This window comes from Sceloporus occidentalis, unplaced genomic scaffold (genome assembly GCF_023333645.1).
Source record: "Sceloporus occidentalis isolate IW3139 unplaced genomic scaffold, rSceOcc1.0.p SCAF_3, whole genome shotgun sequence".
NCBI classification, from domain to species: Eukaryota; Metazoa; Chordata; class Lepidosauria; order Squamata; family Phrynosomatidae; genus Sceloporus; species Sceloporus occidentalis.
In genome coordinates, this window is record NW_028316983.1 from 219,250,502 (window position 1) to 219,275,386 (window position 24,885).

The window sequence follows — 24,885 nt, forward strand, 5'->3', positions numbered from 1 at the left end:
CTACCTGCAGCCGCAGGCCTCGACCACCATGTCCTCGTACTGCTTGTAGACGACGTTGTTCCCGGCGTCGGTGTAGAGGATGCTGATGGGGCTGAGTCGGGTGGGGACGCAGCAGCTGGGCGGCGTGGCGCCGGGGGCCATGGAGTTCATCAGGGTCTGGATGATGGCGTGGTTGGTGGGCTCCAGGTGGGAGCGCAGCGGGAAGTCGCAGGCGCCCTCGCAGCGGTGGGCCTCGTACTCCAAGGGGGCGATGATCCAGTCGTCCCAGCCCAGCTCCTTGAAGTTCACGTGCAGCGCCTTCTTGCTGCAGCGCAGCCGGGCCCTCTTCCCGTGGCGCTTCCCGTGGCGGGGGCCCCAGGAGGCCCTCCTCCTCCTCCTCCTCCCCCTCCGCCGCCGCAGCCGCCGCCTCCCAGGAGAGGCCCCCGCGCCCTGGCTGCCCGGCTTCCCCTCGGCCAAGAGGCTCCTCCCGACCCCGGAGCGGGAGAAGACCACCAGCAGGGCCCTCTCCTGCGCAGGCCGGCCCTGGCGGCCCAGGCCCAGCTGCCTCGGGTCCAAGAGGGGCTGCTCGGAAGCGTTCCTTCCTCGGACTGCCATCTCCGGGGGCTGCTGCTCCTGGGCCAGGGCCACCCGCAGCTCCAGGCAAAGCGGCCGCCGGGGGCCAGGGGCTTCCTTCCCCTTCTCCCTCTGCCAAGGCTGCAAAGCGGGGCCCACGTCGAAGGCCAGCCACTCTCCCTCCCGGGACAGATCCAGGGCCCTGGAGGCCAGGAGGCGGCCCGAAAGGCAAGGCGAGAGCTGCAGGCGGGCCAGGCGCCCCGTCGGAAGAGGAGGAGGGCCCGCGGAGGCTCGGCGGAAGAGGCGCAGCTCGGCCCCCAGCAGCTCCTCTTGCTCCCAGAGAGTCCAGACATCAAACAGATACCGCTGGCTCCTCCAGGCGCGGCTCCGGCTCCGGCTGCTGCTGCTGCTGCTGCTGCTGCTGCTCCTCGGCCAGAGATCGTCTGCAAGATAAAGACAACCAGAGAGAGAGAGAGAGAGAGAGAGAGTTGCCCATCAGTTTCACCTTTGAAAGAGGAGGGGAGCCTCAGGGGAGTGAATGCCAAGCCCCTTCCCCTCTCCCCCATAAAGCCCTAAAGGCCTGCATCTCCCCCTCCTAATGCCACACATTTCCCCCCTATAAAGGCTTACACCTCCCCCCCCCCCATAATTCCATATGCCTTCTCCTCATGATGCCATACACATTCCCCCATAATGGCATACACCTTTCCCTCATAATGCCACACATCTTCCTCTAAAAACGAGGTGCATCTTCCCCTCAAAGGCTTACACCTCCCCCCCACATAATTCGTTACTCCTTCCCCTCAGAAAGGGATATATTTCCCCTCATAATGCCATGCATCTTCCCTTCAAATTGTATTACATATTCCCCTCCTAGTACCAAACGCATTCCCCTCCTAATGCTGTACATCTTCCCCCATAAAGACTTACATTTCCCCCATAATGCCACACATCTTCCCCTCATAAAGGCTTACACGACTTCCCCTAAAATCGCAATACACCTTCCCCTCTTTAAAGGCACCTATCTTCCCCTCTTAATGCCATGCATCTCCACCTCATAATGCTGCACATCTTCCCCTAAAATGACATGCATCCTCCCCCCATAAAGGCACACATCTTCCCTTCATTAAAGTCTTCCCCTCATAATGTCATGCATCTTCCCCTAAAGGTGACCTACATCTCCTCCTCCTAATGCCATATATCTTTCCTTCTCTGGGGTGGGGAGGAGGGGTACCCAAAGAGAGCCTCCTCCAAAGGGACTTTTGGCCTCTTCCCCAGGACTGCTCTGGGCCCCACAACAAACTCCAACTCCCAGGATTCCATAGCCTTGAGCCAGAGAAGGAGTTAAAGCGGTGCCAAACCGGGTTATTTCTGCAGTGCGGATGCCGATATTGTTGTGATTCACTCACTTGTTGCGTTCACACACAAACTGGGATTTTTGGTTTTGGGGGCACTTTCTGCAACCTTGTTGCGTAGTTCGAAAAAAGGTTGGCAAAAAGCTAAAGCCTCCTCTCCTCTTCCCTGCTTCCCAATAAAAGGCTTTACAAGCCAGCAAATACCAAAAAGAGGAGGGGGGACCCTTCTCCAGCCCTCCGGTTTCCCCAAGAGCTAGTAAAACAGCTGTATATATTTCGATTGTAAAAGTGTCACCCTCGCGCTGCCGCACTTCAAGCTGAGAAAGGCGGACTGGAAAACGGAGGGGGTTGAGGGATGGCCGAGACTCTCACCACTAGGCTGTTCTCCCCCCATCCCCAAATATCTGTGTGTTTCCAAAGCCTGAAAAGTCTTGGGGAGGAGGAGAAAGTGGCTTGCAAAAGGAGTGTTATGATAGGGAGGGACCCAAGAGCTTAAGACTGGTCCAAAAGGGCATCAAGAGTCGATGTGTGCCTTCAAGTCGTTTCCGACTTAGGAGAAGCTCTCGCAGGGTTTTCGTGGCAGGTTTCTTCAGAGGGGGGGTTGCCATGGCCACCCTCTGAGGCTGAGAGAGTGTGACTTGCCCAGGATCACCCAGTGGGTTGCCACAGCCAAGCCGGGATTGGAACCCTGGTCTCCCCAGAGTCATAGTCCAATGCTCAAACTATGGCCTTCTTTGGAGGTCTTTAAACAGAGGTTGGATGGCCATCTGTAAGGGATGCTTTGACTGTGATTTCCTGCATGGCAGAATGGGGTTGGACTGGATGGCCCTTGTGGTCTCTTCAAACTCTAGGATTCTATATGGCTTAGTGCTTTGAGTGCTGGATTGGACTCTGGGAGAGCTGGGTTCGAATCCCCGCTCAGTCCTGACAGAAACCTGCTGGGTGATCTTGGCCCATTCTCATTCTCTGAGTCTCAGAGAAATGATGATGATGATGATGATGATGATGATGATGATGATGATGATGATAATTCTATTAAATTGTGGGCTGCTTTGAGTCCCATTGGGGGGGGGGGGTCAGGATAATAACAATAAATAACAATCATCATCATCATCATCATCATCCTGCTTTCCCCCAAAAAATGAGTCTCAAAGCAGCTCATGGTTTAAAAGAATAATGTACCCAGATTGTTGGGGGCAATTAGCTAAGCAGCTGTAAACCGCTTAGACACTGCTAGTTTGGTATGAAGCCACATAAAAATAAAGCTGTTTGTTTCTGTTTTATTAAAAACACACAAAGGTGAGCATTAAAACAGAATTGAACTAATTACAGCATTAAAACACATCCTTCATTAGGCAGGTGAAGGCAAACCCACTCTTCCCCAATCTTGCCAAGAAAAACCCCACCATAAATCAGTCAACTTTAGACAAGTTCTGTGATTGACTTTATGGAGCTGCAGGGATGGATTCTATCATTTTGTCCCAACTAGAGTAGACCCCATTGCATCAATTATGAGTCAAAGTGTCCATGTAAATCCCAATGATTTAATGGGTCTGCTCTAGTTGGGACTAACCATAGCATTCAGATACAATTCGATGCTTTTTTCAGAACCACAGTCCCACCCAAAGAATTTACAGCAGGCCTGCAAACACACTTTTTAGAAAGCCTATACTTGAGAAATACTTTCTCCACCAAACTGCTGTGCAGAATTCCACCTTTGTGCAAGCTTGATCCTATGCATTTGTTTAAAACCAGAGCTCGCCCAAGTTACTTTCTTGGCTTAACCCCTCCAAGAATGCCCCAACTAGTGTGGGCACTGGAGTCCCAAAAAACAACTTTTCCAAACTCTTAATTCCCCCCCCCCCCCAATCCCCTAAACAAGTTCAACTAAACTCAGTAGTCTTGTTTCTAAGTGTTTCAGGATTTCAGCAACAGTGATTTTCAGTCACAAGTATTCCTGAAGGTGATGCTTTCTGGATGGGTGGACTACAGCTCCCATCCTTTCCAGTCCAGTATGGGCATCCTGGGACTTGCAGTTTAACCAACTCAGGATTAACCTGGAAGGTCTCATTTTGACAATCCGCTTGGATGAAGACTAAAATAAAGGAGAGGGGGGCTCTAAGGTGCTTGAGCCATCCGATATGTTTTCTGGTTCAACATGTTTCTCCTAAACCTAAATAAGGTTTTAATTAATTTAATTTTAATAATGGGATCTAAGTGTTGTGCAGTTTAAATGTTAAGGTTGTATTTTTAACATGTTATATTTTAATTCATAACTGTTTTAACTTTTTAAATGGTTTGTTTTTTTAATTTTATATTTATACATTTTAATGATGCTGTACTGTTTTTAAATTGTACTGTTTTGAATTTGCTGTTAGCTGCCTTGAGATGTTGGGAGAAACGTGGGATATAAGAAAATACAACAACTACAATAATAATAATAATTCCCATGGGGATGGGAACTGTATGGCCCTCCAGATGCTGATGAACTGCAACTCCCAGCAGCCCTAGCCAGCCAATGGTAAGAGATACTGGGAGTTGCAGTGCAACAATTTCTTTTCCATCCCTGCACTACCACACCCTGACTCTAACCAATGCTATCCCTAACTAATACTACACTGTAGCTTTACCATCTTTCTCTCCCTTCTTCTTTAGCTATTAAATGGGCTCCTATGCTTTGAAAGAATGTCTTAAAATTCATCTGGCAAAACAATTGTCACTAAATCTCACGAGAAGAAAAACATCATCCACCAGAGCAGAATGTATACCTACCACACATGTGCTATATGCACAGTAGCCCTGCCAGGAAAAAAAGGATGGCAACCTCATTAACCAGGATCAAATTCATTCCACCCAATGGAGAGACAACTGGGTTTTGAGGAGTTAAGAAGACAGTTTGTTCTGGCTAGCACTAGAATTCCACTAAAGAGAGAACACTAGCTAACTAAAAGTGAAGAGGAATAAGAGATTTTGAATCCTTGAGAAATCCATTTTAGTGTTCTTGTTTTTGGGTCACCAAAAGGTCCCTCCTATGTGCATGCTTTTGAGAAAAACAGACCTCTTCCTTGGATTAGAGGTTACAAAAAGCACCAGGGATGATTTAATGGTGAAGTAATGGCTCTTCACTTAGAATGGAGGAGTCTGCAAATGCTCAGATAGATACATGAGGGAGAAAAATCCTCCAGCCCTCCAGAGAAGGTTGAACTGTCATGGTACTGCTAGGCCTGGCTAAAATAGCCAATTGTTAGGAATGCTGGGAGCTGCAGTCCAACAACAGTGACAGGGCTCCATGACAACTGCTCCAGCTGCTCCAGTGGTGATCTGTCACCCCAAAGTCTGGGGCTTTCCCTCACCCCTGGAATTTCAGCACTCTTCCTCTAACAAGTTATGGCATGGTTTGAGCAATAGCACCACTAAGAGATAGACCCTTTCCCTTGGTTACATTAAACACTGCCCATCTTTTCAGAATATCCTGAAAAAACAAGTTAATGATAGCTGTGGTGGAGGTGATGATGGTGATGATGATGGTGGTGATGATGATGATGATGATGACCATGACAGAATGTGAAGTTTGTACCTTACAGCCTCAGTCCATGAATTAGCAAAAAGAAATTAATATAGTCACTGAATTTGTTGTTGCATGCCTTCAAGTTTCTGACTTATGCTGACCCTAAGGTGAACCTATCACAGGGTTTTCCTGGCAAGTTTCTTCAGAGAAGGCTTGCCATAGCCATTCTCTGTGGCTGAGAGAGTGTGACTTGCCCAAGGACACTCAATGACCTTATACAGCTGAGATGGGATTTGAACCCTGGTCTCCAGAGTTGTAGTCCAGCACTCAAACCACTACACCACACTGGCTCTGCATACAAAGGCAATATATCCCTGAATACTATAAACTGGGGAGCAACTATACGGGAGGGATGGTCTCTGAAATGCCCTGCTTGTGGACTTCCCAGAGATATCTAGCAGACACAATGTTGCAGGCCTTGTTTTGGACTATAACTGTCAGAACTCCCTAACCACCACAGCAGTGATGCTCACCCTAATGCATATAGTTGCCCTAGAGGTGTGTTGGTTGCCAGACTCAATACAGTGACAATTTAGTCTTTGCAGGTAGAGGATTCTTAGGGAGGGAAGGGATAGATCATGACTAGTGAAGAAGTTAATGAACTAAAAAAGACTGCCTTGGAAAATTTGGATCAGGGCTTGGAAAAGATACCTTTTGGACTATGCAACATGGCTGAGATATTCTGGGAGTGATCAGGCAAAGAAGGAGCATTTCCAATCTCTGGGTTACAGTTCTAAACTTCTCCCTTTTCTTGTTCCCTATCTATCTACAGAGACCAGAATAAAAGAAATCAAACCAAAACTCTCAATTTGCTGACATGGGTTTTTTGTTTGTCTGTTTTTTTCCTGTCAATTTACAAAGACTGCATTCTAGATGTGTTTCACCAGCTCATTTTACTGATCAGAAATTGGATCCAGGATTTAAATCCAGGATTTAACCTGGATTATGGGTGCACACACTGATTTAGAATTGATATTGACACAAAATGCCATTCCCAAGCAAATGTGATTAGAATAGAAGAATGCCAGACTCTCTTTCAAATGATCAGTGTAAAGGCTTCTTTTTTCTTCCAGCTCCTAACTGGAATTTGTACCAACTCCAGGTTAACCTGGAAGGTCTCATTTTGATCTTCTGAAATCCCATTAAAAAAAATCTTTTTTGGAAACATTGACCAGGTCAAATCAATAGAGACACAAAAATCTTGAAAAACTTTCTCCACTCTGGCTTGACCCTAAATGTCAGGCTAGGAAACAAACCTTGTGATAAATTCTTATTTTGGAGGAAAACTGCCATAATCTCACAGAGGGATTCTGGAAGCTATAGTCCCAAAAAAGTAATGTTGCTGGGAACAAAAATTTATAGGACTGGGCTGAAAGGCAAGTTTTTGTTCATTTAAAAAAGGGGGGATTTGAAGAGTTTTACTTCCCAGTGACCTTCCAATTTTAAAGGACTAGTTGATTTTTTAAAAAATTAACAGGATTTACCTATGCTTTTTCAAGCATGGCTATGAAGTGGTCAAGTAGGCAGGTATCTAATCACCAAAGGGGGGGGAAAGACAAAGGTAGCATATAAACAAGCACAAGATCAGGATATCTGTCTCTGTCTAGCTCTTTCACACACACTTGTAACTCCTTGAGACTAACCATTTTGACTTCTGCCCTTCCTGGCTCCATCAATCCTGCTTAATCCAGATCTTTGGCATCACATCACAATAGATGGTCAAGAAAGTTCACCACTGGGGAGGGAAAAAAATCTCATCTCAGCTGTATCAATGATTCAGTCACAGGGGTAATTTCTCTCTCTAGAATTAATGCCCAAACTTCCTTCGAGACCATTCAAAATGCTGGGAGATTACTTGTTCAAATCCAATCAGGCCATTGTGATTTTTCTTCTGCTTCTCAGCCTATGGATTCTGCATCTTGAATCTCTCCATGTGATACAGTTTAGGAAACACTGCAAAGTGCTATAAGAATTATAATGATGATGGGTTTTGTTTTATTTTTTAAAGCTGTCTGATAAAAATGGTGAGTTAAAAGACAAAGGGAAGGAGGGTGTGTTTAAAATTTCAGAAATAAATGGCTTTTTCCATCCTCATTCCACACCCAGCAAGAGTCAAGAGATGGCTTGTCCTGGACAGAGCAATGCGGGGGGGGGGGGGGGGAGAGAGATTTTGCACTACAATCCCCATAATTGCTGGCCCTGCTAGATGTGAAATTCTAGCAGTCAGAAAGAAAGAAACTTCTCAAATTCTGGGATTAGTTTCTTAGCCTGAAAACCTGTTGACAAGCAATGTTCAAATAGTCACCCACTTGCTAACCTAAGAGGAAACATGATTAAAGATAATAGGATTGGATCCTGAAGACAGGGAGATGCTTAAAATCTGAGATTGCACCTCTGAGATCCAACAGGGACCCAATGCTTTCCATTTAAATATGGATATTTTGCACACACACAAAATTAGAATCTGGTGCTTTCACACAGGCAGTATCTCCACCCCTTCCTCCTCTCCATGGGAATTCATCAATGGAAATATAGTTCAGCCCATTCAGTGTAATCCGATTCCCCACCCATCGTAAAAAAAGACTAGAGTGGGGAGCGTGACTGACTCTTTTATAACTAAATCCATCAAGGCAGGATCACATGGAACTGCATTCAGTTGACTTTGCTTACAAGAGAAGTCACTGAAGGGCGGTGGCTGGAAGGATGTATGATTTATTTGGTGGAATCTTATTTATCATGTTACATTACATCACAGCCAAATTCACGCCTTTAGTGGTTCTCTGTCCATCCTCTGCCCTTCTCCTTTTTGTTAACCAAACAATTATGGACATCCTAGAATATTTTCCCCTCAAATTGGTTAAGCTGCTGGTGTTTTCCCTAAATGTAGGGAGGCTATGCTGGCCTGCATCCTTAGCAGGCATGCTCAGTAACAATTCCCACTGAATACAGTGAGGCTTACTCCAATGTAAATTATGCAGAAGTACTGCAGTATGTCAGGCAAATAACATGAGCATTTATTGGAGGGGGATCCCATTGGATTCAGCAAGACCTCCCTGTGAGAATGCATCTGAAGAAGAGAACTGAAGTCCACCAAACCTTATCCTGAAATGAACTGGGGTGCAAAGGGATCTTGTAGCACCTTTGAGACTAACAATATCTAACTACACCATTATAGTGCTATTATTCCACTTTAATTGTTATGGCTGCCTCTGGTGGCATTCTGGAGTTTGTAGTTCAGTGAGGCCTAAGAGCTCTTGGGCTGAGAATTCTAAATGCCATTCCCTAAACTACAAATCCCAAGATTCCACAGGAGGCAGCCATAGCAGTTAAAGAAGGATAAAAGAGCTACCACAGTGCAGTGTGAGAAAGAAGCTGGTAGCATGAAGTGAACTGGTTAGTCTCAAAGGTGCCACAAGACTCCTTTCTTTGTACTCCTTTAGTATATCCACCTAGGAATAGGTCTCAGCCTCACTGGCACCATTCAACCTTTAAAAACTCTTTAAAAACCAACTGTTTGCTGGTCCCCAGGTTTGCTGGGTTTTTTAAATAGTTAATGTGATACCTATTTTAAAGGTGAGCACCATGAAACCCACTGGGTGGCCTTGGACAAGTCACATGCTCTCAGCCTCAGGGAAAGGCAACGGCAAACCTGCACAGAGCAAATTTTGCCAAGAAAATTCCATGATAGATTTGCTTTAGGATTGCAATAAGTCAGAAACTATTTGAATACACACAACATACACACACAGTTGTTCCTAGATGCACATATGGGGGGGGGGGGGAGGGGAGACTGGAAGAATCTGGAATGATGGGGGTAAATATAGGCTTTGATTGGCAGTGTACAAGTTAACAACTTTTGCACTTGAACAGAACAATTTGGTCAATAATGGCTTTTCTGCCCCATCACTTCTTTTTTCCTGTGCAACTCAATCCCAAGAGGTTGGAAAACCTGGGATTACAACTCCCAGGCATGGCCACTGGGAGTTGCAGTAAAAAAGTGTGAGTGCAACATTTCCTACCCTACCTCAAGACACAAATAGATTGAGGAAACATCAGAACATTTTCAGGAAAGTATTAATGGGTACACCATGACTTGCTTCTATGTATGTATTTATTTAGAGTATTTATATCCAGCCTTCAGCCAAAAAGCCTCTCCGGGTGCCTTACAAATGGTTAATTTGACAATTCCCTGCCCTCAGGTTTACTGTCTAAATAAGGCCTGGCACACAAGGAACTGGAGAGGCAGAAGGGATTCACATAAAGGCCTTTGGGAAAATGAGAACTCAATATGTTGCAACCCAACCTTTGAGAATTAAAGTGAAAAGAATCAACACCATTAAGTAAAACCTTTAAAAGAGCCAGTGCAGTTCAATGAGATGCCTTTCAAACCTGATTTCCAAATGCAAATCAAAGCTGCAATCCCAGAGGCAAGGGAGACCCAACAAGCGCATCTGGTTGCAGGTGAGCCTGCCGTCTTATATACACCTTCTATCCCTATCCATGTTTAGTCAGAAGCAAAGAAATCCCATAATATTCAGTAACTAAGTGCATTAAGACTTCAGCTAATAAAGAGTAACAGGATAATCTTATACATGTCTGCTTAGATGTACTTAAAAGTATAAAGGAAGGAAGGAGTCTTGTGGAACCTTTGAGACATGTAAATCATAGAATCATGGAGTTGGAAGAGACCACAAGGGCCATCCAGTCCAACCCCCTGCCATGCAGGAACTCACCATCAAAGCATCCCTGAGAGATGGCCATCCAGACTCTGTTTAAAGGTCCTTTTTTGTCCAGTGGATGTCATACCCTTGAAAATGGGCATAAAACAGCAACCTAATCCATTTCAGCCTAAATCAAATTGTTACTCCCAGTTAGCATACATCCTCTGAATCAACTGAATTTACCCACTATACCCCATTTGATTCAATGGGCCTACTTATCCTCTATCCTTTCTCTGCCTCTAATTTCTGGTTAGGAGTCTGTTGAGCAAAACCTAAGCTTTTTATTCCCCCTGATTTTTTATTGTTATTATTTAAGATTAAAACCAGTAGGGGTTTTGAACTGAAACAGTAAGCTATTGTTTGGAGGATACCAGCTTGTCCCTCTGTAGTGTTCTCCATGGCCTGTTTTTGACTTCTATGGAAAGAGATCTTGTTGCACCTTTGCTACAAGATCTCGTTCTATACTAAATTTTGCAGACTAACAGCTATATCTTTGAATTCTACCATGTTTTGACCATGTTTTTGATGAGGTTTCTCCAGCCATCTCGTCCCAGTTTGGTATGCCAGATTGTCAGTCATCAAGGTTTTATCTCACTAGAAGAAGAAGAAGAAGAAGAAGAAGAAGAAGAAGAAGAAGAAGATGATGATGATAGTGGTGGTGGTGGTGGTGGTCAATGTTAATATCAGGGCCATCGCCATGAGTCAATAGCAGCAGATTTGGTGTATCATAAAAAGCACCAATTGTTAGTTAATGAAGGCCCGACCTATTGTATTACTGGCATGCATGTAAGTCTTGGTTTCTCATTAAGCAACTCATGTAATAGCAATTGAATTTAGGCCTTAATTTGTTACCATTATTGGATTTTTATTGCCAGGGATTGGGAAAGGGAGTTGTGGGATTTCTTCCTCTTGCACCAAAATCACTTGTCTGGCTCTGCTTTGGGTATTTTGACTTGGGTAGAAGGTGGGTGCTATTTACACTTCTGTCTCAGAGGATAACAAGTCTTCACCTGTACTTGAATATATATACAGTAATATGATTATTACACACAACTACCAGCTGCTGCCACCACCTTTGCCCATGGTTTTCTGGAACTGAGCATCCTCCCTGTCCTCCATTTTCTTGTCACTCTAAAGATCAAGGTGCAAGGGACATGGTCAATTTTCTGAGGGTTTAAAGCCTCCACTCCATTAGTGTCTGAAAGCCCTCCAAAGGGCCCTCCTGGTGATAGACAAAGAAACAGCAGAGGCCTGCACAGTAACAGACTGACAGCTATTGCTTGGAGGCTCCTCAGAAGCATTTGTTCTCTTCTGAGCTGCTGCAGAATTGAGTGTCAGGCAGGCAGGGCTGAGTTTTCACCTGTGTGGCATTTCTTCTCCCTCCTCACCAACAAAGAGACTTTCTATTTTGTTCTAATAATCATATTGAAATCCCAGTTTAGTCCTACAGGGTAAGTCAACTGGAATCGACAGGACTTCTGTCCAGTATGAGTAACCTCAGTCCTATTCATTTCAATTGGCCTACTTTAAGTATGACAGAATGTTTGCTAATTCATTCTAGGAGCTAATTGGATGTTTTAAGAATAGAGGTCCTTCAAATTTCATCAGACAGAGCTTAGAAAAGTTACTTTTGGGGGCTGCAGCACCCAAGAAGCCTCAGCCTTTGCTTTGATTGTGATTTCCTGCATGGCAGCGGGTTGGACTGGATGGCCCTTGTGGTCTCTTCCAACTCTCTGATTTTAATTCAGCCAGCATGTCCTCTGGGACCTCCTGAGATAGAACAGGAGACTCACTTGGGAGTTGCGATCCAGAACACTTGCCAAGTTCTGTTAGGGGCTGTGAAAATCCCACATCAAAAGAGATCTGTCCCTGGTTACTCCAGTATCTTAATCCCTAAAGTGATAAAATACTGAGTTCCAAAATATACTATATATGGAAGTTAACTCCCACTTCAAACCTCATAGAGGAGCAAAGAGTGCTGTGTAAACTAGACTACACTTCAGCTTAAAGGCAAAGGTGATCAGTGGTGCCCCATATCACAGTATAGAAAGGGAGTGAAACAACTGAAGATCCCCATTACAAGCTGTAAGAGCCCCTGTCCATTTAATTCCTTTTTGTTACATCTATAAGTCCACCTTTCTTCCAACAAGCTCAATGCAGCTTACTTGGCCTTCTTCCTCTTCACTGCTGTATCCTCATAGCAACCTGTTGAAATAGATCAGGTTGGAAGAAAGGCATTGGCCCAACAGTCTTTGTGGCTGGGGGGTTGGGGTGGGGGACTTGAACCTGGATCTTCCAAATCCCAGTTCAACTAACCATTACACCAGTGCTACTCAGGTGTGGTATTTGGAAAGGTGCTGATCTGAGAGCTCTTGGCTGCTCTCTGAAGAGAGTTTCCAGGAAAGAAACAGTTGTTGTCAATAGGTCCAAATATGATCCCAGTCCTTGGCTACACTGGGTGGGGGGAAGTCCCTTACATCAGAGGGCTTAAGAAACACTGCACTAACCAACCTGGCTTTAGAGCAACTGGCCCCATTCTTTGGTGCCAACTTGAGTTGTAAAGTGCAAGTCAGGGCAGAAGATATTTGCCATGATTCACAATTGAATGTTGAGCTACGACTCTGGGGACTAGGGTTCAATTCCCAGCTCAGCCATGAAACCCATTGGATGATCTTGGGCAAATCACACTTTCTCAGCCTCAGGGGAAAGCATTGGCAAACCTCCACTGAACAAATCTTGCCAAGAAAACTCCATGGTAGGTTCGCTTTAGGATTGCCATAAATCAGAAACTGACCTGACCTACTGAGGCTACTGGAAGCATCAAAACCAAGGAGGAACAGGAGAAAGGAGGGAGAGAAGGGAATACTGATTCTCTTGACCTGTGTAACTTGAGCCAGGCACCTGGGCACAAGGCTTTTGGGCCAGAAGGCTGAAAAGGGGGGTCCCAAATGCCCCAAGTGAAGTGAGTGACCCCAGCAGCATCTACCTAGAGGAGGAGATTGGGAATTTTGGCCAGGGTCTAAAATTACCTGTTTGCACCCCTGTGGTGTTGTGGTTTGAGTATTGGACTAGGACTTAGTGTAAAAACCCACTAGGTGACCTTGGGCAAGTCACACCCTCTTAGTCTCAGAGGGTGGCAAAGGCAAACCCCCTCTGAAGAAATCCGACCAAGAAAGCCTCATGATAGGTTAGCCTTAGGGCCAGCATAAGTCCGAAACGACTGGAAGGCACACAACAACAACAACAACAACAACAACAACAACAAGAGCACCCTAACAGACTCCCACTCACAACAGATCAATGGAAGAGTGGCGCTTAATTCCCATCTTCATGCAAAAGTCTAAGCTGCCATCCTCACCAGGAAAACCATTTCTGCACCAGATCCACAAGGGATATTGGCTGAGAGGAATTATCCTGATCTCTGGTGCCACAACCAACTACAATTTCCAGAGTTTTCTAGCACTGGGCCATGGCAGTTAAAGTGGTGTCAACCCGCATTATTTCTGCAGTGTGGATGCAGCCTGAAACACAATTAGCCAGAGAGATGCAATGAAAGGGAAAGGAGAAGGATAGGACTATTTAATTTTCTCTCTTACCTCTCCAACCCTAGAATGGGGCACTTATTATTATTATTATTATTATTATTATTATTATTATTATATAGGGACACTCATTTTGAACAACTGGAAGGTCTTACTCCCCACTGAGAATATGAATAAAATATATATGCCAGAAAAAGAAGAAGGAAATATGGAATTAGGGGGTCTTTTGACGACAGCATTTTAGGGATTAAATTTCAAATCAAAACAGCCAAGGCTGCAAATTTATTTTATTCATTTTTAAGATGGAATCTGTCATCTCATTGCCTTTAATTGCTTTAATCCTATCCAGCGACTATCCAGCTCCGATTTTGCACACATATTGGCATGGAAATCAATTGCATTTAATGGGATTTCCCTGGAAAACGTCCATAAAACCTCAGGCTTCAGATGCTGCCTTTTTCAGATTTTTTCCCCTTGCAAAGAAGGAAGTGGGAATAAGGAACCAACAATCTCAACGAGGGCTCAGAAACACTTGAAATAATGTAGGATAATAATTCTTCCTCAGCCAGGTGCGATAGATATGATTTCCGAAAGGAACAACGAAAGGTTGGGAAGACGAAAAGGCAAAGTGGGCTCAGATCATAAGAGCACCTTCAGAAAGAAAGGAAAGCTTGGGGAAGTTTCTTTGGGGGGAGGTTACCTTGACTGGAATCCTGCCTAAACCCCCCTAAAGGCACCAGATCCCGCCTGGTCTTGGAGGCTAAGCAGGGCCAGCCCTGGTTAATATTGGGATGGGAGACCGCCTCAAAATAACAAGGGCTGCAGGCTACACTACGCAGGAAGAAACTGGCAAAACCACCTCTGAGTCTCCCTTGCCTACAGAGGTTGAGGAATGGAAACTTATATTTCATTCTCAGGACAACGGAGAGCTAGCAGTGAGGTCTAGTGGGTCCCATCCCTTCTATTCTATTCTATTCTATTCTATTCTGTGTACAGCGCTGTGAAAATTTATAGCACTTTATAAATAGAGTTTAATAATAAGTACTACTACTCCCTCCCCCGGAGTCCACAGGGAGGAACCATGACCAGTTAAAGTGGAGTCGCAACGCTATAATCTGTCGTGTGGACACAGGCTTCCAAGGCAGAAGTCTGAATCCCAACTCAGCAGAGGAGCCCTCGCTATTCCTCCCTACAGAAGGAAGCAAGAGAAACGAAGGCGACCCAGGATCAGTCCAAATCCAGAGCTGTGACTTTGGTCCAAAACACACTGCAGAAACAATCCACCTTCTCCTTCCCAAAGGCAAGCGCTGGGGAAATCCTTGATACACAAATCCACCCTGATCAACCCAGGCAAGCCTAGAGGTGCCTTGCTGAGAAAGAAGGTCTCTAGTCCGTTTCCCGGGGCTTTGCTCCCAGAAAAGTGGTCTTAGGAGTGCGACCTTCGCTCAATGCGGAGTTGGTAACATCCCTCCCTCCCCATTAAAAGACTTCCCGACTTATGTGTTTCGTGCGTCTCTTGCCAGCTGCTTTCTCTGGCTGCGTCCACACTGCAGAAAGTGGCACCACTTTAAACTGCCAGGGCTCAGTACTATGGAATTCTGGGAGTTGCAGTTTGGGGAGACGTAGAACCTTCTCTGCCCGAGAGCTCTGTACAGCATGGAGGCACAGGGCCGTTAAAGCGGTGCATTTAATTCTGGACTCAAGAAGAAAGCTAGATCGTGCTTTAGCAGAAATAACATCCCAACACTCGAGAAAACCCAGGGTTTCATAGCCAGGGCAGTAAAAGCGGGGTCAACCTGGATTATTTCTGCAGTGCGGACACAGAAGGAGAAGGAGAAGAAAGAAAGACAGAGAGAGAGAAAAGAGAGCAAAGGGAAGAGTTTCTAACTCAGGTTTTTCACAGGAGTGCTTTCAAAAGCTGGCGGAGATGAAATCTTCACCCTTGATTCGTACAACGGCTGAAAGAGGTCTAACAAGCTAGTTCACCATTTTAATTTTATTTTAATTTATTATACCGCCTTTCTCCCAGAACGGGACCCAAGGCGGCTCACAAGGGAATTTAAAAAAAACACTTATGGTAAGAATTTTAAAAAGAGTTAAAATCATCTAATTAAAACAGTATAGAATTAGCCTGGAACTATAGAAAAAGTTAAAACCATTCTACATATTTCTTCTGGGGACGTATTGGTCAAATCCACCAGATTTTTTGGATCTATATTTTGAAAGCCTAAGGCGAAAGATTTCAGACGGAAAAGCTTTGCGTATAAAAAGCCCCCACTTTAGATCCCGGTTCTCTACTCCTAGTTGTACGTGGTACAAATGCGGGGAGGAGGGGGAAAGTATTTAAAAGGGGCTTTTTTTTAATGGGTCGGGTGTGAAAAAAGGATCTTTTGCATGCTTTCCCAATAAACTGGGTTCTATCCTTTTTTCTATCTTTATGGACAATTTTTTTTCCAATTCCTGACTAACGAAATCCAGATCTTAGGAGGGAAAAAGGAGCCTGCAAATTTCTTTCTTTCTTTATGCCGCCTTTCTTCCACAAAAGGGACCCGAGGCGTCTCACAAGATAAAAACACTTCAAAAACATGCAAATGCAAACAAAAACCCACCAAACAGTGATCCTTTTACTGGCCAACCGAAATGCACAATATACTCATTGCAAGCTTTCGAAGCTCTACATCAGGAAAGATGTTACATATCAAAGAGGAGGGGAAACTTTAAAAACAGTTTTAGAGAGGGGGGGGGGGGGAGACCAATTAAACTACCCAGGTTAAAACAATCTAAAATTTAAAAAAACATACAAAACACATATAAAAGCCACTCTGTCACGATTTTAAAAAGCCTGCCTGAATAAACAAACAAACAAAAACAAGTGTTTATTTGCCGGCGAAAGGCCAATTTAGTTCATTGCAAAGTGCAATTGCAACTTAACGAGATCTGCCTCCCAGGCAGCTGCTTGGTGTCAAACCAGAAATTGCAGCCACACCGCAGAAATAATCCGGTTTGACCCCACTTTCACTGCCACGACTCCAAATTCTACACATTCTGGGATCTGTACTTTGTTGGGGGCACCAGAGCGGAGCAACACCAAAGAACAACATCTTGAGGAAATGCAAGCCTGGTGACTAGCATCGTCATTTTATAGTTTTTTCCCCTAAGAGTTTCCTATATGATTCTTTTTTAACCCTAGGAAGAGGTGGGTAAGATATAATAATAATAGTAATAATAATAGCAGCAACAACAACCTTTGCCTGACCAAGAAGACAGTAGAGCTTCGAAAGCTTGCGACATGTATTTTGCGCATTTTGGTTGACTCCATATTTTGTGGGTTTTGGATGTCGTTGTACTTTGCTCACTCGCTTCGAAGTGAATCCTCCAAAGAACTGCTTGGAACAGTCTCTCATTAATTTAATAATAACCCAGTAATCAATCAATAATGTCGCTGGTTGGGCTGGTGGTAGTGGTGATGCTATGAGTGCCATTAATATTATTATCTGTGGGTTTATGAGGGTGTCCTCACCGCAAAGGAGGACACGGCCCCGCACAATGGAGGACATTCCAGACAAAATGGAGGACAAAGAAAAGCTCCAACAAACAAACACCAATATAAATGCAAATTCCTGCCTCTTAGTCCTGCATGACCAAATAAAAGCTTTAAAAACACTAAATACAAATATTAAAAAACATGTAGTATAAATGCAAATTCCTGCTTCTTAGTCCTGCTCAAAATGGAGGACAAGACCAAAGAAAAGCTTTTAAATTACCAATCTAATATAAATACGAATTCCTGCTTCGTAGTCCTGCTCAGAATGGAGGACATTTTGAAATCCCTCCTTGGAAGAAAGTCGGAATGTAGGACGTGTCCTGGAAAAAGGAGGACGTCTGGCCACCCTGGCCGGACCCTGTCTCCAGCCTTGATATGAGGCGAGAAATACATAATAATAAAAATAATAATAATACTTTATTTTCTTTCTTTTTCCCCTCCCCAAATTTTGCTCTTCTGTCAGGCCACTCCTAATTTCATTTCATTGTTATGCCGCCTTTCTCCCAGAACGGGACACAAGGCGGCTCACAAGACAATTCCCCTCCCCCCCAAAATTTACAGTGAGAACTTAAAAACAGTTAAAATCAATCGACTTAAAACAGTATTAAATGAACATAAAAACATACAAAAAGTAAACCAACTATTTCCCCCACACAAATACACACATAGCCTCTTTTTCCAAACATGAAACCAAAAGAAAGCACCAACCAAGATGGCAGAAGAGCCTTCTCCAGTTGGATCTGGTCTTCTGGGAGAAGAAGAAAGAAAGAACAATCTGTACTGGAATGGAGGAAAACCGGTCTGGGCGGTGATGTGTTTAGGCTAAAGTCAGTCGAGCCTCGCTATGTCCAAAGCTCCATCCGCACTGCAGAAGTAATGCAGTTTAACGCTGCTTTAATGGGAATGGCTCCATGCGATGACATTTCTGGGACTTGAAATTCCTGAGCATGGCTCCATGCGATGAGATTCCTAGGATTTGTAAAACTACAAATCCCAGAAATTCCATAGCATGCAGCCATGCCAGTTAAAGCGGTGTCAAACTGCATTAATTTTGCATTGCGGATGCAGCCCATTACCTAAATTTCATGGGGCGGGGAAAAAGAAAGCTAATTACAGAGGGGTGGGGAGTGAAGTATCTTAAAAACCAAGGCGTTTTTAAGCTCACAGGGAAGAGATCGTGCCCATCTTGCAGGTGTGGCAGGATTCTGGGTTATATTTTTCCAAGCAGACATTCTGTCTAGTAGTTGATGGGGGGGGGGGGGAATTCGCAGTTTAGCCCTGCACTCCAAAGCAGGTGTCTGCCCAGATGCAGGTCCTATTGACTACAAAGCAAGGTTTATTCTCAGCTAAATGTAATGCTTGGGTGGGATTGTAACTCCTATCATCACTCTTTCCCTCCTCCCGAAGCTTGCATTTCTTCCAATGTGAAATTAGTACTAAAACAGATGACACTACTTGCCCATAGGAAAAGACTACTTGCCCATAGAGAACCACTGGGGTATATACTGGGGAATCATTGGGCAAGCATTCCCCAATGGTTCTCTATGGGCAAGATTCCCCAATGATTTTCTATGGCAAATATTCCCCAATGACTCTCTATGGGCAGGTGCTGTCATTTGTTTTAGTGGGTGCCTTATTTGTACTTTGTTTTTGAATGACTTGGAAAGGAACTAGGGCAAGGAAATCCCGAGGAGCTTTCTCCTAGGCACCCCACCGCCTCACACCAATTTCAGGGGTCTCAAAGCCAGCCAAATCTAATGTCACAGATGTGTGTTGTGTGTGTACCCCTTCAACTACCCTGAGATTAATGAGTTTTTTCTTAGGCAAGGAATACTCAAGAGGTGGTTTTCCAATTGCCATTGCTTCCTTCTGATATACAGCCTACAGTATGTTGTTGTAATTGTTGTTGTTGTTGTTGTGTGCCTTCAAGTCTTTCCCGACTTATGGTGACCCTAAGGCAACCTATCAGAGGGTTTTCCTGGCAAGATTTGTTCAGAGGGGGTTTGCCATGACCATCCTCTGAGGCTGAGAGAGTGTGACTTGCCTAAGGTCACCCAATGGGTTTCCTGGGATTCAAAGAGACAACATGGATAGTGGTCTGAGCAATGGATTATTACTCTAGAGACCAGGGTTTGAATTTGGGCAAGTCACACTCTCTCAGCCTCAGGGCAAAAGAAACTCCCCTTCTGAACAAACCTTGCCAAGTAAAGCCCATGACAGGGTCACCTTAGGGTCTCATTGAGTCAACCTGAAGGCACTACAACTACAACAACCCTGATATTCATCCTGGAGAGAAGTGACCAGTGGGGTCCCACAGAGCTCTGTCCTGGGCCCAGTATTATTCAACATCTTTATCAATGACTTGGATGACAGAATTGGGGGCATACTTATCAAACTTGCAGATGACACCAAATTAGAAGGAGTATCTAATACCCCAGAGGACAGGATCAAAATTCAAAATGACCTGAATAGACTAGAAAGCTGGGCCAAAGCTAATAAAATGAACTTCAACAGGAAGAAATGTAAGGTATTGCACTTAGGGCGGAAAAATGAAATGCACAGATATAGGATGGGGGACACCTGGCTGAAGGAGACTAGTGTGAAAGGGATCTAGGAGTGCAAGTAGACCACAAATTGGACATGAGTCAACAGTGTGATGCGGCAGGTAAAAAGGCCAATGCGATTTTAGGCTACATCAATAAACGTATAGTGTCTAGATCAAGAGATGTAATAGTGCCACTCTATTCTGCTTTGGTCAGGCTCATCTGGAATATTGTGTCCAGTTCTGGGCGCCACAATTCAAAAAGGACATTGAGAAACTGGAGCGTGTCCAAAGGAGGGCGACTAAAATGGTGAAGGGTCTGGAAACCAAGCCCTATGAGGAACGCCTTAGGGAGCTGGGGATGTTTAGCCTGGAGAAAAGAAGGTTAAGAGGTGATATGATAGCCCTGTTTAAATATTTGAAGGGATGTCATACTGAGGAGGGAGCAAGCTTGTTTTCTGCTGCTCCAGAGAACAGGACCCAAAACAATGGATGCAAGCTGCAGGAAAAGAGATTCCACCTCAACATTAGGAAGAACCTCCTGACAGTAAGGGGTGTTCGACAGTGGTACACACTTCCTAGGAGTGTAGTGGAGTCTCCTTCCTTGGAGGTCTTTAAACAGAGGCTGGATGGACATGCTTTGATTTAGATTTCCTGCATGGCAGGGGGTTGGACTGGATGGCCCTTGCTGGGTGACTTTGGGCAACTCACACTCTCTCAGCCCCAGGGGAAGGCAATGGCAAACCACCTCTGAAGAAAAATTAAAACCCCTTGATAGGGTTGCCATGGTCCAAAACACACTGCAGAAATAATCCAGTTTGAGACTGCTTGAACTGCCCTGGTTCAGTGCTAGGGAATCCTGGGAATTGTAGTTTACTGTGGCCCCAGAGCTGTCTGACAGAGAAGGCTCAATGTCTCACAAAACTACAATACCCTACCATTGAGCCAGGGCAGTTAAAGCAGTGCTGAACTGCATTATTTCTGCAGTGTGTTTTGGGCCTATAAATCTGAAATGTCTTGATGGCACACAGTAACAACAACCCCTGGTGATCTCCCATCTAGGTACTAACCTGGCCAGACCCTGCTTAGCTGAGTCTGTCAGGAGTCTCCAGAGTCTGCAAGTCCCCAGAATGAGGGCTTTATCTCAGCTGCAGCAGGAGTGGAAGAAGCCTCTCTCCCCAATTAATAGGGAAGAGAAAGAGTCCACAAGGGACTTGGAAAAAAGAGAAAAAGGAGGGAGGGGAGGAAGGAGGAAAATGGAGGGGGAGAGCTGCCACTTCAGAGGAAGGGGAGTCTTCTTGAAGTCCTCCTCCCTCCCTCTCTCTCCCCCCAACACACACAGAGAGAGACCCTTCATTATGGGAGACTAGACAATGTTTGATCTGTTATGACAGGAGCCCTCAATTAGATCACTGGGTTGAAATGCTCCAATCGGGGGCCTGATGCCAAGCAACCCTCAGAAGGTCCAGCACTAGGTCACAGCCTCTGACACATCCAATCACCATCAGAGGAGAGAGGGAAGGGAAGGGAGGGGAGGGAGGGAGGGAGGAAGGAAGGAAGGAAGGAAGGAGGGGGAGGAAGAGGAGGAGGAGGAGGAGAGAAAGAAGAGGAGGAGGAGGAGGAGAGGAAGAAGAAGAGGAGGAGGAGGAAGAGAGGAAGAAGAAGAGGAGGAGAAGGAGGAAGAGAAGAAGATAAGGAGGAGGAAGAGAGGAAGAGGAAGAAAGGAGGAGGAGGAGGAAGAGGAAGAGGGCAAGAAGGTATAGAAGCCGGCATTAAACCAGGCTTGAGCCCACTTTAACTGCCATGGCTCCATGTTATGGCATTCTGGAGATTGTACTTTGCTGTGGCAGCAGAGCGAGGCCAGGGAAGGCTCCTCGTTTGGGGGCTACCTTGATAAACTCAGACGTTGGGCTTCTGCTCCATAGATGGACTTGCGGGGTTTTTCGTGTGGGGTGTTTTGTTTTTGTCCAAGCAGCAATGGGAAGAGGAAGAGAGGTTGGGGGAGAGGAACTGGAAATTCAGAGCTGGCCCATTTTCTTGCTGAGAGAGTGGAGAACCCAGGCCAAAGGTGCTACAAGAGCCACCTTCAGTCCCAAAGGTGCCATAAGACCCCTTCTTTGCTTGCTTCTTTTTGTGAAAGCATCCCAGCAAAAGGCCAGGCCGCAGCCGGAGAGTCTCTTGGACGGGGCGGGCTTCGAGATTGCATTTATCGGGAGGAGAAATATATAGGCATTTTTCGGGGGAAGGAAAAACGGCCACGTTTTTCTGGTCTCTCTTCCGACAGCAGCCGATCTCTGCAAAGGGCACTGAGGAAAGGAAAGCAAGCCAGGGGCATTTCCATCAGACCACGAAGGGTTTCTTGCCTCCCGAAGCAAGGCAGAGCCAAGATCCCAAGAGATTTGAGAGGAAAAAAGCCATTATCTGTGAGCCGCCTTGGGTCCGTCCCTCCTGGGACAAAGGCGGCATATACATTTAAGAGATAAATAAATAACTCTGGGATCAACTGGCTGACTATCTCCCCAAACTGAACCCTTCCCCCAAACTACACATCCCAGGATCGGACGGGATGGAGCCGCGGCGAGGCAAGCGGTGTTAACCCGCTTTATTTCTGCAATGCGGATGAAGAAGGGTGGTCAAATCGGGCTGGGAGGATCCTGAGATCCGGTTCAGTCTAGTGGATCCTAAGCCGGGAGGAGTGTCAGGATACAAATCTAAAGGAAGAAGAGGCTGGTTTTCTTGGGGAAGGAGTCGAGTTCAGGTGGAAACTGCTTGGGATTTCGGCTCTGGCTTACTTCGGGAGGCAAGCAACCCTTCGGGTGTGGCCACACGGCAAATGAAGCGGGTTGACATCACTTTACTTGCCTTGAGACAACAAGCGCGCCCCTTTCCACTCCCTTTCGAACCGGATCGGAACCAGAAAGAGGACCAAAAAGAAAAAAGGGAGTCCCATCTAAAGCCCACTTTTCTTTAGCTCCGTCCCCCGAAGACGCCGACATTCCGGGCCAAGAGCCCCCTTTGATCCCTGAGCTGGGTTTTTTGTTTCTGTTGTTGGTCTGGTTTCTTTGAAAGAAAGCCCTCCGCTCCGGAAGGATCCGCTGGGTTCCCCCTCCGCTCTCCTCCTCCTCCTCCTCCTCCTCCTCCTCCTCCTCCTCCTCCGTCGGAACAACCAGCGGGGACCAAGCCGCTTCTCTGGGCCACCAAGCCAGGCCCGGCTTCCCCGACGGCGATTCGCTTCTTATTGCTGAGTGTGGCCTTCAGGGGGTTCGCCTTCCCTTTCCCCGCTCCCTTCCCTGACTTTCTCTTTCTTTCCTCCTTCCCTCTCTCCCTCACCCGCCTTTCTTTCTTTCTTTCTTTCTTTCTTTCTTTCTTTCTTCCTTGCCTGCCCATTTCCTCCCTCCCTTCCTCACCCGTCTGTCTTTCTTTTCTTTCTTTCTTTCCTTCCATACTCGCCTTTCTTTCTCCTTTCCTTTTCCTCCCTCCCCTCTTCCTTCCTTCGTCTTCCTCCCTCCCTCCCTCCCTCCCGCCTATTTCCTTCCTTGCTTCTTTCCTGCTACACCTGCCTGCCCTTCTGTCTCTTTCTTTTACTTTCTTCCTTCTTCCCACACCTGCCCTTCTTTCTTTCTTTCTTTCTTTCCCTTCCTTCCTTCCTTCTTTCCTCGCCTGCCTGCCCCCTTTCTTCCTCCCTTGGCTTCAAGGCCAAGAGATCCGGCGTGGAAAAGCCGTCCCCTTCCTTCCCCGGGATCCAGGACTCCCCAGGGACCTCGCCAGCCGAGGGCCAACCGAGGCAAGCCCTCCGAGGCCCGTTTGCCCAAGGAGCCTGGCTTGAGTCCCGAGGGAAGGCAGGGCGAGCGGCAGAGAGAGCCAGGCAGACAGAGCCCGGCCCCGTTGGGGTTCAGTCCGGAAAAGGCAGGCGGAGGAGAGACGGAGGAGCTGGGGCCAAGTGTTTAGGGTCCTTTTGGAATTAAAAGGGGGAGAAAAACAGCGTCCGCACTGGAGAGATAATCCGGTTTGGCACCGCTTGAAGTGCCACGGCTCCATGCAATGGGATGCTGGGCATTGTAGCTGGTTGTGGCACTTCAGGTGGTGTCAGACCGGATGATTTCTGCAGTGCGGAGGCAGCCCCGGATAAAGAAGGAGAGCGAAGCCAGAAAAGAGGCGCATCCCGAAGTTGGAAAAGTTCCCCGCGTTTCTTTTAATCTCATTTCATGTTGGAGTCTGCGGAGGAAGGTCTGGGAAAGCGTCCCCCAAAACAAAGGCAGAAGAAGGCGGCGGCGGCGGCGGCGAGGAGGGATCGTCGGGGAAACGGAGGGCAAGGCCCCTAAAATGGAGGGAAATGGAGGACAGGAGCCAAGGAAAGCTCGAAACACCAGCCCATGCTTCTCAGCCCTGCTCAAACTGCAGGAGGTTTTAGAAAGTCCTTAAGAGGCTGACATGGAGGACAGGCCCTGGAAAAGGAGGACGCCTGGCCAGCCTGGCTATGACCAAAGACAACCCCCAAAAGGCTGATCTCAATAGCCATCCCTGCTTCTTAGTCCTGCTCAAAACGGAGGAGCTTTGGGACATTCCTAAAGGAGGCTGACATGGAGTCCTGCCCGAAATACATTTTGGAACCCCTCCTGGACGGAAGGGGGAAATGGAGGACAGGCCCTGGGAAAGGAGGACGCCTGGCCCCCCTGGCAATGAGCAAACTTAAAAAACACTGCTAGAACTAGCAATCCCTGCTCTTCAGCTCTGCTCAAAACGCCTTATGGAAATCCCTAAAGGAGGCTGAAATGGAGGACAGGCCCGGAAAAAGGAGGACGCCTGGCCACCCTGGCTGCGACCACATACAACTTTCAAAGTCTGCTAGAACTGCCGATCCCTGCTTCCTAGCCTGCTTCAAACGGAGGAGCTTTTAGACATTCCTAAGGGAGGCTGCAATGGAGGACAGGCCCGGGAAAAGGAGGACGCGGCGGGGGGGGGGTCGGGCTCACCTCTCCCTCGGTCGACGAAGCTGGTGACGGTGTTGGCGAGGCTGGTGGCGTTGGGGGCGAGTCCGTGGGTCCGGTAGAGGGACAGCAT

The 24,885-nt window shown here is 46.3% G+C and overlaps 1 protein-coding gene across 1 annotated transcript; it reads right to left on the reverse strand.

The window, feature by feature from the left end:
* GDF6 (growth differentiation factor 6) lies at window positions 1-24,885 on the reverse strand. The gene is made up of 3 exons (XM_089518382.1): window positions 24,773-24,885; window positions 12,885-12,893; window positions 1-922 (listed from the first exon to the last, which is right to left on the reverse strand). Exons 1-3 carry the CDS (start codon window positions 24,883-24,885, stop codon window positions 1-3), a joined length of 1,044 nt encoding a protein of 347 aa, XP_089374508.1.

Coding starts and splice junctions, on each gene's coding strand:
- GDF6 (XM_089518382.1), bottom strand. CDS start 24,885: ATGCTGTCCCTCTACCGGACCCACGGACTCGCCCCCAACGCCACCAGC.